The sequence below is a fragment of the Physella acuta genome, unplaced genomic scaffold (assembly GCF_028476545.2).
Source record: "Physella acuta isolate Inbredline_101_S28 unplaced genomic scaffold, ASM2847654v3 ptg000078l, whole genome shotgun sequence".
In the NCBI taxonomy this organism is placed as follows: domain Eukaryota; kingdom Metazoa; phylum Mollusca; class Gastropoda; family Physidae; genus Physella; species Physella acuta.
Window position 1 is genome coordinate 620,941 of NW_026731598.1, and position 13,160 is coordinate 634,100.

Genomic DNA, 13,160 nt, shown 5'->3' on the forward strand with positions numbered 1-13,160 from the left:
CGCTAGCACCCACCCAGGTGCAACTTATTTTTACCGGCAATACTTTACTGTTGGTGTATTATACCCAGTGGCGGAGGCAAAGGGGGTGATAGTGGACCTCCATAGTAACATCTGAGGTAAATCTTTATCTGGTGGCGTAGGTGCATTCTCGTAGCTTTCACAGGTCACGATTTCAAAAGGTCATACGCCAACACAGCTATATGCTTAGAATCGTTAAAGAATATATATATATATATATATATATATATATATATATATATATATATATATATATATATATATATATATAATACAAGAGAGAGATTTAGAGAAATTTTAAATTTTAAAGGATTAAATAACCTTTGACCAACGTTGTTAAAATGCACGTGTTATATGTCTAACACCGGTGAATGTTTTGGCTCTCATCTAGGTGTATTGCTGTGTGCAACAATGTTGTGTTCCGACCCACTGGCCAGGTGCACGTGTTGTGTGGATGTAGGAACCTGGTGCCAACATGACCAACTGCAGTTATGTAATTTTGGTAACATTAAGTTATAGTAGTTTCCAGCGTGTAATTAGTGTATATATACATGTTATTTACCACTCTTTAAGTTATCAATTAATACGATTGCTAATTAATCCACTGTTATAATTTAATTACACTAAACTATTAATTAGAAAGTGTTTCAACAGAAATGTCTTTTAAAATTTGTCGCACTGTATATGTTTTACCAAACGGGAATCTCCCAATGACCAGATGTTGAACGCACCAAACTAAACCACATGAAAGCTGTGTGATTCACGTTTCTAAGCTTGTCTCTTCCTACAGCTGACATCAAGAATGGCTTTAATGTTGGCAAAGCTGGGTCCTCAGGGTGGGGGTCAGCACGGGTCAGGTCAGCCCGGGCCTGCTCGCGCCACGATGAAGTCCACAGCTCCCGCGACGCTGCCGACAGCCGAGCAGATGAAGGCGTACATGGCCGAGTCCTTCCACTGCCACAACGTGGTGCTAGACATCGACTCCAAGACCAGCAACTGCAGGCTGACACACATCGTCTGCACGCTCGGCCCCGCCTCCAGGGAGGTAGGTTGTGTCACGTGGTGCTTACGTGGGGTCACCACATGGGGTCAGGTTTATGTTGTGTCACGTGGTAATGACATGGGGTCGGTGTCACCACATGGGGTCAGGTTTATGTTGTGTCACGTGGTAATGACATGGGGTCGGGGTCACCACATAGGGTCAGGTTTATGTTGTGTCACGTGGTGATGACATGGGGTCGGGGGTCACCACATGGGGTCAGGTTTATGTTGTGTCACGTGGTAATGACATGGGGTTGGATTCCAAAATATTTCAAACTTCTGCTGAATGGGGGTGTTTTATATACGCCCCCTACACCCGCCAAAAGTGCATTGACACGTGTACATTTGGTACATAAAATAACATAAAACATACACGCCATATCATCCCCACCCCTAACGTCCGCCAATATCACATCGTTAAAAAGTGGAGATATCCCCCCTCCACCATGATACGCCTAACCCTAGTGTACTAGTTTCAGACAAGTACAGTATCTTGAATTAAGTATCATAGTGTTCCTTCTCTCGGTTGCATGTATAGTTAGGAATTTAGGATTAGGTTAAGTGCTGAGGTTAATATAATTTTAGTTCACCCCACACACACACAAACAGACATACTGCGCTGTTTAAAGCGCCCCCTATCCCTAGCTAGATGACCCACGTGACCTGATGTGACCTATCGCTAACCGCCATGTACCTCCACCAGCTGGACATGCTGCCGAAGCTGATGAAAGCGGGCATGAACATCTGCCGGCTCAACTTCTCCCACGGCTCATACGAGTACCACGGACAGACCGTGCAGAACATTCGGGAAGCGGCGTCACGGCTCCCTGAGGGGTCAGTCGTGGCTGTGGCTCTCGACACCAAGGGCCCGGAGATCAGGACGGGGGTGTTGATAGGTGGGGACACATCGGATGTCGACCTCGTTGCGGGTAAGTCATCATCAGGACGGGGGTGTTGATAGGGGGGGACACCTCGGATGTCGACCTCGTTACGGGTAAGTCAACATCAGGACGGGGGTGTTGATAGGTGGGGACACCTCGGATGTCGACCTCGTTACGGGTAAGTCATCATCAGGACGGGGGTGTTGATAGGGGGGGACACATCGGATGTCGACCTCGTTACGGGTAAGTCATCATCAGGACGGGGGTGTTGATAGGTGGGGACACATCGGATGTCGACCTCGTTACGGGTAAGTCATCATCAGGACGGGGGTGTTGATAGGGGGGGACACCTCGGATGTCGACCTCGTTACGGGTAAGTCATCATCAGGACGGGGGTGTTGATAGGGGGGGACACCTCGGATGTCGACCTCGTTACGGGTAAGTCATCATCAGGACGGGGGTGTTGATAGGGGGGGACACCTCGGATGTCGACCTCGTTACGGGTAAGTCATCATCAGGACGGGGGTGTTGATAGGTGGGGACACATCGGATGTCGACCTCGTTACGGGTAAGTCATCATCAGGACGGGGGTGTTGATAGGGGGGGACACCTCGGATGTCGACCTCGTTACGGGTAAGTCATCATCAGGACGGGGGTGTTGATAGGTGGGGACACATCGGATGTCGACCTCGTTACGGGTAAGTCATCATCAGGACGGGGGTGTTGATAGGTGGGGACACATCGGATGTCGACCTCGTTACGGGTAAGTCATCATCAGGACGGGGGTGTTGATAGGTGGGGACACATCGGATGTCGACCTCGTTACGGGTAAGTCAACATCAGGACGGGGGTGTTGATAGGTGGGGACACATCGGATGTCGACCTCGTTACGGGTAAGTCAACATCAGGACGGGGGTGTTGATAGGTGGGGACACATCGGATGTCGACCTCGTTACGGGTAAGTCAACATCAGGACGGGGGTGTTGATAGGTGGGGACACATCGGATGTCGACCTCGTTACGGGTAAGTCATCATCAGGACGGGGGTGTTGATAGGTGGGGACACATCGGATGTCGACCTCGTTACGGGTAAGTCATCATCAGGACGGGGGTGTTGATAGGGGGGGACACCTCGGATGTCGACCTCGTTACGGGTAAGTCATCATCAGGACGGGGGTGTTGATAGGTGGGGACACCTCGGATGTCGACCTCGTTACGGGTAAGTCATCATCAGGACGGGGGTGTTGATAGGTGGGGACACCTCGGATGTCGACCTCGTTACGGGTAGGTCAACACAAGGGCAGAAGTTTGTTTCAGACAGTCATACAGTCATAAGTCATACAGTCATACAATAAACACCAATACTTAAGGTTGTTTCATACAGTCATTAAGTCATACAGTCATAAAGTGAACACCAAGACTTAAGTTTGATTCATACAGTCATACAGTCATTAAGTCATGAACTCAACATCAGGACAGAAGTTTGTTTCATACAGTAATTAAGTCATACGTCAACACCAAGACTTCAATTTGATTAATACCGTCATACAGTCATGAAGTCAACACCAAGACTTAAGTTTGTTTCATACAGTCATTAAGTCAAGACCAAGACATTCTAGTGATTGTTTTATACAGTCATACAGCAGATACTAAGACATTTTTAAATAATGCAAGTTACATTTTAAACTAAGACAAATGTTAGAAAACTCTTTGATTGATACAGTAAAACTATCTGTTTGATACAGGCGCTAAGATCACAGTGACAGTAAAACTATCTGTTTGATACAGGCGCTAAGATCACAGTGACAGTAAAACTATCTGTTTGATACAGGCGCTATGATCACAGTGACAGTAAAACTATCTGTTTGATACAGGCGCTAAGATCACAGTGACAGTAAAACTATCTGTTTGATACAGGCGCTAAGATCACAGTGACAGTAAAACTATCTGTTTGATACAGGCGCTAAGATCACAGTGACAGTAAAACTATCTGTTTGATACAGGCGCTAAGATCACAGTGACAGTAAAACTATCTGTTTGATACATGAGCTAAGATCATAGTGACAGTAAAACTATCTGTTTGATACAGGCGCTAAGATCACAGTGACCGTGAACGACGAGTACAAAGAGAAATGTAGCCCCGAGTTCCTGTGGGTGGACTACAAGAACATCATCAGTGTCCTGAAGGAGGGCAGCGTCATCTACATCGACGACGGCCTCATCTCGCTGCAGGTCAATGAGAAGGGCAACGATCACCTGCGCTGTACCATACTCAATGGCGGCAAGTTGGGGAGTAAAAAGGTCAGTTGGTGTGTCACCATACCACTACTTCACCTGTCATGTGTCACCTAACCACCAGTACACCTGTCATGTGTCACCATACCACCATTAAACCAGTCTTGTGTCACCATACCACCAGTCTTGTGTCACCACACCACCTGTCGTGTGTCACCATACCACCAGTTATGTGTCACCATACCACAAGTTCACCTGTCATGTGTCACCATACCACCTGTCGTGTGTAACCATACCACCTGTCATGTGTCACCATACCACCTGTCTTGTGTCACCATACCACCTGTCGTGTGTCACCATACCACCTGCCTTGTGTCACCACACCACCTGTCTTGTATCACCACACCACCTGTCATTTGTCACCATACCACCAGTCATTTGTCACCATACCACCAGTCATTTGTCACCATACCACCAGTACACCACTTGTCACCACAGGGCTGTAACCTACCCGGGACACCAATTGACCTACCCGCGGTGTCTGGCAAAGACAAACAAGATCTGCTCTTTGGTGTCGACCAGAATGTCGACATGGTGTTCGCCTCATTCATCCAGTGAGTTGTCCATCTTAGCTCAGGCAGCTTAAGTCTGAGCTCAGGCAGTCTGAGCTGGTTAGCGCTACAACTGTTTTACTTTAACTATGGCCAAGCAATCTGAGCTTCTTAAAGCATTAGCTGTTTTATCGTAATATAGTCCAGATGAGGTGATCAACTGATGTACTTTATAACAACACAGTCGTTCCATCCAATGATTTATATTGTGTCCACAAATGTTTAGGGACGGTGCGGGCATACGACAGATCCGTCAAATACTTGGCGAGAAGGGCAAGCACATCAAGATCATCGCCAAAATTGAAAGTTTCGAGGGCATCTACAACTTCGCCGAGATTCTATCCGAGTGTGACGGCGCCATGGTAGCGAGGGGGGATATGGGGATAGAGATCCCCCCAGAGAAGGTCAGTCGTCTGCTGGTGTAGCTGCTGGTATAGCTGCTGGTTTAGCTGCTGGTGTAGCTTGTGGTTTAAATAGTGGTTTAGGCTGTGGTTGACACATTAGGTTCTTTTAAACTTAAGCTGTTGGATGTCCAGTTAAACTATAGTCTTTTGATTCCAGTTTAACTTTATTCGTTGGTTGTAGTCGATAAATGATCTGTTAAACCTTAGTCGTTGGATGACGTTGCTTGTTGCATGCATAATTAAATTTTAGTGTTTGTACGTACACGTAAACCTTAGTCGTTAGATGTACAGTTGTCATGGGATGTCCAGTTAAACCACTAAAAAGACAAGATTTAAGTCAGGAAATACGAGGGAGAACGTAAAACTCGTTTAACTCAAGGAAACCACCACGCCAAATGAACCCAGGAGACTTGATTTGTACTGACAGGTGGGCGTGGCTTGTGCACTAATGAGGTCCAGCAATGCGTAAATAATTGTTGCTGTACAACACCAGGCTATTTTTAGACTGTGGAATCCCAAGTGTATGTGGCAAGAATAGAATATGCTGCATGACGTAAGTGGCGTGACACCAACTAGAATATGCTGCATGACGTAAGTGACGGGACACCAACTAGAATATGCTGCATGACGTAAGTGGCGTGACACCAACTAGAATATGCTGCATGACGTAAGTGGTGTGACACCAACTAGAATATGCTGCATGACGTAAGTGGTGTGACACCAACTAGAATATGCTGCATGACGTAAGTGATGTGACACCAACTAGAATATGCTGCATGACGTAAGTGATGTGACACCAACTAGAATATGCTGCATGACGTAATTGATGTGACACCAACTAGAATATGCTGCATGACGTAAGTGGCGTGACACCAACTAGAATATGCTGCATGACGTAAGTGGCGTGACACCAACTAGAATATGCTGCATGACGTAAGTGGCGTGACACCAACTAGAATATGCTGCATGCCCCGTTAGTGGTGTGACACCAACTAGAATATGCTGAATGACGTAAGTGGCGTGACTCACATCCACTAGAAAAATAATAACAAATCACTTGGGTGGGGATGGGTGTGTAAATGGAAGGGGTGTTAATGAACGATAATTAACAGAGGTAATGCCCTAGGCCTATAACTTACTCATCATTAAAATTAGCTAGTAAAAGTGTTGTTTATTTCGGGTTTATCTCCCTCAATATACATGATCTCGATGTTTTAGGTTTTCATCGCCCAAAAGTACATGATCTGGATGTTTTAGGTTTTCATCGCCCAAAAGTACATGATCTCGATGTTTTAGGTTTTCATCGCCCAAAAGTACATGATCTCGATGTTTTAGGTTTTTATCGCCCAAAAGTGCATGATCTCGATGTTTTAGGTTTTCATCGCCCAAAAGTACATGATCTCGATGTTTTAGGTTTTCATCGCCCAAAAGTACATGATCTCGATGTTTTAGGTTTTCATCGCCCAAAAGTACATGATCTCGATGTTTTAGGTTTTTATCGCCCAAAAGTGCATGATCTCGATGTTTTAGGTTTTTATCGCCCAAAAGTACATGATCTCGATGTTTTAGGTTTTTATCGCCCAAAAGTACATGATCTCGATGTTTTAGGTTTTTATCGCCCAAAAGTACATGATCTCGATGTTTTAGGTTTTTATCGCCCAAAAGTACATGATCTGGATGTTTTAGGTTTTTATCGCCCAAAAGTACATGATCTCGATGTTTTAGGTTTTTATCGCCCAAAAGTACATGATCTCGATGTTTTAGGTTTTTATCGCCCAAAAGTACATGATCTCGATGTTTTAGGTTTTTATCGCCCAAAAGTACATGATCTGGATGTTTTAGGTTTTTATCGCCCAAAAGTACATGATCTGGATGTTTTAGGTTTTTATCGCCCAAAAGTACATGATCTCGATGTTTTAGGTTTTTATCGCCCAAAAGTACATGATCTCAATGTTTTAGGTTTTTATCGCCCAAAAGTACATGATCTCAATGTTTTAGGTTTTTATCGCCCAAAAGTACATGATCTCAATGTGTAACCTGGCCGGCAAGCCGGTGATCTGTGCCACCCAGATGCTAGAGAGCATGACCTACAAGCCGAGGGCCACACGGGCCGAGTCCAACGACGTGGCCAACGCTGTACTCGACGGGGCGGACTGCGTCATGCTGTCTGGGGAGTCAGCTAAAGGTTAGACAGTCAGTCAAACCACGTCATAGGTCAGCAGAGTTTCTTCCAGGCATCTCTTATCTCTTCCCCTCGAAGAAAGTTTACCGCCCCCCCCCCCCCCCCCACCGCACCACCCCCCGAACGAAATGGAATTTATATAGAAAATATATACTTTTAACAGTGTCCGCCCCTCTCCCCCGAAAATTTTAGCCCCCCCCCCTTTCCACCTTCTCCCCCCCACCCCCCCCCCCCCCGAGAAAAAAATCGGAAGAAACACTGTAGGTCAATCTGTAGGTGAGTCAGTCAAACCACAATCAACTTTAATAGGCAGATGATGTTCGATAGCAGGGGACAGCAACTCTTCAAGGAGAGACAACTCCTAAATCAAACAACTGCAAAAGGCTACGGAAGGGGAAGCAAAAAAAAAACAAAAAAAAACAGGTGTATAATCAGGTTCAAAGACTTATATGGCGCATAACCAGTTGACACGTAATATTTAATTGTGTTGGGGAAACCCCGTCCAACATTACAATGGGGAACGAAGAAGTCAGTCAAACCACATTCCACCAGACCACATTTCATAGGTCAGCTTCAGACATATTTAATATAAAACCTAGGCTGAGGGGGGGGGGGTAAGACCAGAATAAAAAACCTCACTACAAATTTCCAAATGTGCCCTCAAATGCCAGTAGCTACAGCTACCGTCTGTGCCCTTGATTGCCCATAATATAACAACAACCGCCACCGCTCTCAAATGCCCCCAAACCTTAGCAGAGCTACAAGCTGCCCTCTCCCCTAATGTTACCACTCCAGCATAATGCAATGAAATGCCCCAAATATTACAGCCATCGCCTATTCCATGTATGCCCCAATTTTTAGAGTTACTTCCTCTGCCCAATAATGCCGCTAACATTACAGCTACCACCACTGCCCAGTAATGCCCCTAACATTACAGCTACCACCACTGCCCACTAATGCCCCTAACATTACAGCTACCCTCTCTGCCCACTAATGCCCCTAACATTACAGCTACCACCACTGCCCAGTAATGCCCCTAACATTACAGGTACCTCCACTGCCCACTAATGCCCCTTACATTACAGCTACCCCCTCTGCCCACTAATGCCCCTTACATTACAGCTACCACCACTGCCCAGTAATGCCCCTAACATCACAGCTACCCCCTTTGCCCACTAATGCCCCTAACATTACAGCTACCACCACTGCCCAGTAATGCCCCTAACATCACAGCTACCCCCTCTGCCCACTAATGCCCCTAACATTACAGCTACCACCACTGCCCAGTAATGCCCCTAACATCACAGCTACCACCACTGCCCACTAATGCCCCTAACATTACAGCTACCTCCACTGTCCAGTAATGCCCCTAACATCACAGCTACCACCACTGCCCACTAATGCCCCTAACATTACAGCTACCTCCACTGCCCAGTAATGCCCCTAACATCTCAGCTACCCCCTCTGCCCACTAATGCCCCTAACTTTGTTGTGCCCCCCCCCCAGGTCATTACCCAGTCGAGGCTGTCTCCCACATGGCAGCAGTGTGTCTGGAGGCCGAGTCTGTGGTCAACAGGTCAGTCGTCGTCGGGTCACGTGGTTTGTTGTCATATCTAGGGGTCACGTGATTCGTTGTCTGAGTCCTCTTGTACAGTAAGTCATGTCTGACTGTATGTGTAGACCTACATTTGATGTCTGACTATGTGTAGACCTACATTTGATGTCTGACTATGTGTAGACCTACATTTGATGTCTGACTATGTGTAGACCTTCATTTGATGTCTGACTATGTGTAGACCTACATTTGATGTCTGACTATGTGTAGACCTACATTTGATGTCTGACTATGTGTAGACCTACATTTGATGTCTGACTATGTGTAGATCTACATTTGATGTCTGACTATGTGTAGATCTACATTTGATGTCTGACTATGTGTAGATCTACATTTGATGTCTGTCTCTATGTGTAGACCTACATTTGATGTATGACGGTATGTGTAGACCTACATTTGATGTCTGACTATGTGTAGACCTACATTTGATGTCTGACTGTACATGTAGACCTACATTTGATGTCTGACTGTACATGTAGACCTACATTTGATGTCTGACTGTATATGTAGACCTACATTTAATGTCTGACTCTATGTGTAAACCTACATTTAATGTATGACTGTAAGTGTAGACCTACAAAGGATAATTCTAATCCGCAAGTATCTGTGATTTAATCTGGACGCTGATTGTTTCCCTTTAATTCCAGCCGTTCGATATTCCGAGAGTTGCGGGAACTGACGCCCAGAAACGTCGACTCGAGTCACAGCCTGGCCCTGGCCGTGGTGGCCGCGTCATACCAGTGTATGGCCTCAGCCATCATCGTGCTGTGTGAGACTGGCCGCACGGTCCAGCTCGTGTCTTCCTACAGGCCCCGCTGTCCCATCATCATGGTCACATACAACCAGAGGGCCGCTAAACACCTGCTGTTGTACAGGTAAACACCTGCTGTTGTACAGGTGAGATACTAAACACCTGCTGTTGTACAGGTGAGATACTAAACACCTGCTTTTGTACAGGTAAACACCTGATGTTGTACAGGTAAACACCTGCTGTTGTACAGGTGAGATGCTAAACACCTGCTGTTGTACAGGTGAGATGCTAAACACCTGCTGTTGTACAGGCGAGATGCTAAACACCTGCTGTTGTACAGAAAAACACCTGCTGTTGTACAGGTGAGATGTTAAACACCTGCTGTTGTACAGGTAAACACATGCTGTTGTACAGGTTAGATGCTAAACACCTGCTGTTGTACAGGTTAGATGCTAAACACCTGTTGTTGTACAGGTGAGATGCTAAACACCTGCTGTTGTACAGGTGAGATGTTTAAACCTGCTGTTGTACAGGTGAGATGCTAAACACCTGTTGTTGTACAGGTGAGATGCTAAACACCTGCTGTTGTACAGGTGAGATGTTAAACACCTGCTGTTGTACAGGTGAGATGCTAAACACCTGCTGTTGTATATGTGAGATGCTAAACACCTGCTGTTGTACAGGTAAACACCTGCTGTTGTACAGGTAAACACCTGCTGTTGTACACGTGAGATGTTATGCTAAACACCTGTTGTTGTACAGGTGAGATGCTAAACACCTGCTGTTGTATAGGTGAGATGTTAAACACCTGCTGTTGTACAGGTAAGATGTATAGCTAAACACCTGATATACTACAGGTGAGATGACATAGCTAAACACATGTCTTAATACATGTGAGATTTCGAAGATTCGCACATTACCAAAGAATTGAGACTATCACACAGCATTAGACTTCGACCAATAAGGATGTAAAAACAATGAACTAACACGTTGGACATATACATTTGACGTTGATTTGTCTACATCTAAAAATTTCTGTGAAACTATATTTTCCCCACCCTAACGTACCACCCACCTCCTCTACCCCACAGAGCTGTGGTACCCCATCTGATGTCCCCTACCGGGAAAAGCTGGCCGGATGACGTCAACACAAGGGTCAAGGCTGGGATGGACAGAGGCGTCAGCATGGGCGTCATTTTTCTCAACGATCCAGTCATCGTGGTCATGGGACTGGATGTGGGCAAGGAAGAGAGCAATTGTTTACAAATTGTTTACAGTCGTCAGGGGCAGAGAAGGCCGTAGGTTCAGCAACTTTTCAAATGGATTTATGCTTTTAAGCATAGTTATCTGTGTATGTATGTGTACAATATATGTGTGTGTATCTGTATACAAAGTATATATATGTATGTAATACTTATATTTTTATATTGCCTTTGTGTGTTTTATTTGGTCATTTACAGACTTTTTAAATGAATATTTTTTTAAAAAATGTGTGACTACTTTATATTTTTTTAATAAATAAATATGTTTACTTAATATTTTTTAATAAATAAATGTTTATTTACTTTATATTTTTAAGTAGATGGTATTTGTACATTTATAACAATTTTACTTTACCTTTTCACAAATTTACATTTATGATATTAAAAGTTGACATAAAAGATGTATTGGTTTATTGAAGTATATTCTTTAGCAAACGATGTTTTGTAAAATTTTGTTAAATGAATGTTGGCTAAACAAAATAAACCGGGAGTGATCTCCCCTAAACTTTCTCGAATATTCTTATATAAAACAACAGGGGATGGGAACTCGGGCTATAGACATGATTTTTAATCCATTTTAAATACTTAAAGTTTTAAAAATAGAATAAAATCTCGTAGACAAAAGAATTGCACACCAAGTGAACGCCAAATAAAAAAGTGCATACTAGTGCGCAATATTATTAGTACTTTTAAAATTTACATTAGTTTTTTGAGAAATCGCAAGTAGCGTAAATTACTACTTCCAGTCAACGGAAATTACTCAAAAATTTAACAGAAGGTAGAAAATTAGATCTTTTACTCACATGTGAAACTTCATTTATTTATCTGAAGTAGTACTCAAGTTATAGGCTTTTGAAAAATTCAAAATAGAAAAAGTACCACTTCCGTTTATCGGAAATCGCTCAAAAGTTGATACAGATCTGCGACTTTGATAAAATACTTATATATGAAATTTCATCAACCTAGCTGTAACGGTACTCAAGTAATCGTGTTTACACACAGACACACACACAGACACACACACACACACACAGACATACGGACAGAATTGCAAAGCCCAGTTTTTCAGACTGGATTAGGGATAAAACCTTTTAATTTTGATAAATCTGGATTGATAATTTTGCCCGATTAAAATAAGTCCTCTATACTTCGGATGTGAAGAAGGACTGAGGTGTAATACGGTGAAAATTGTCAAAACTTCAAGTGATTTTTGTGCACGATTACAATACTTTCTCTATACTTCGTATATACGAGAAAGTAAAAAAAAAAGAATAACCAAAGAATTCACTTTTGGTTTTGTTTGATTCTAGAAAATGGAAGGAACAAAGAATGAAAATAAAACTACTGAAATAAGTAGAAGCTTTAAAACTTCAAACACATCTAAACCTTAAGAAACCATCTAAAGAATCTTACATTAGGTTGTTATCGGTTTATATGTACACATTCTACAGTCACGTCTAAAGTTGATGTTAGGGGTGTACATGTGTACATCCTAGACTCACGTCTAAAGTTGATGTTGGTGGTGTACGTGTGTACATCCTAGACTCACGTCTAAAGTTGATGTTGGTGGTGTACGTGTGTACATCCTAGACTCACGTCTAAAGTTGATGTTGGTGGTGTACGTGTGTACATCCTAGACTCACGTCTAAAGTTGATGTTGGGGGTGTACGTGTGTACATCCTAGACTCACGTCTAAAGTTGATGTTGATGGTGTACATCCTAGACTCACGTCTAAAGTTGATGTTGGTGGTGTACATGTGTACATCCTAGACTCACGTCTAAAGTTGATGTTGTTGGTGTACATCCTAGACTCACGTCTAAAGTTGATGTTGGTGGTGTACGTGTGTACATCCTAGACTCACGTCTAAAGTTGATGTTGGTGGTGTACATGTGTACATCCTAGACTCACGTCTAAAGTTGATGTTGGTGGTGTACGTGTGTACATCCTAGACTCACGTCTAAAGTTGATGTTGGTGGTGTACATGTACATCCTAGACTCACGTCTAAAGTTGATGTTGGTAGTGTACGTGTGTACAACCTAGACTCACGTCTAAAGTTGATGTTAGGGGTGTACATGTGTACATCCTAGACTCACGTCTAAAGTTGATGTTGGTGGTGTACGTGTGTACATCCTAGACTCACGTCTAAAGTTGATGTTGGT

At 43.9% G+C, this 13,160-nt stretch overlaps 1 protein-coding gene across 2 annotated transcripts; it reads left to right on the forward strand.

Annotated features, from left to right (window-relative positions):
• The first annotated feature begins 770 nt into the window (after nucleotides 1–770).
• On the forward strand, nucleotides 771–11,217 carry LOC131954534 (pyruvate kinase PKM). Of its 2 annotated transcripts, XM_059318305.1 has the most exons (10): nucleotides 771–1,063; nucleotides 1,763–1,955; nucleotides 3,191–3,223; nucleotides 4,029–4,240; nucleotides 4,673–4,788; nucleotides 5,012–5,189; nucleotides 7,188–7,374; nucleotides 8,878–8,947; nucleotides 9,634–9,861; nucleotides 10,829–11,217. In XM_059318305.1, exons 1-10 carry the CDS (start codon nucleotides 821–823, stop codon nucleotides 11,037–11,039), a joined length of 1,671 nt encoding a protein of 556 aa, XP_059174288.1. In that variant the 5' UTR covers nucleotides 771–820; the 3' UTR covers nucleotides 11,040–11,217. The 2 variants fall into 2 exon arrangements, with proteins under 2 accessions (XP_059174288.1, XP_059174281.1); XM_059318298.1 differs by lacking the exon at nucleotides 3,191–3,223 and having other exon boundaries at nucleotides 1,763–1,988.
• Nucleotides 11,218–13,160: the final 1,943 nt, after the last annotated feature.

Bases quoted from the DNA above. Each gene is read 5' to 3' on its own strand.
- LOC131954534 (XM_059318298.1), top strand. From the start codon at position 821: ATGGCTTTAATGTTGGCAAAGCTGGGTCCTCAGGGTGGGGGTCAGCAC. The intron at 1,064-1,762 runs GTAGGTTGTGTC...TACCTCCACCAG, and splicing joins TCGGCCCCGCCTCCAGGGAG to CTGGACATGCTGCCGAAGCT. The intron at 4,789-5,011 runs GTGAGTTGTCCA...ACAAATGTTTAG, and splicing joins GTGTTCGCCTCATTCATCCA to GGACGGTGCGGGCATACGAC.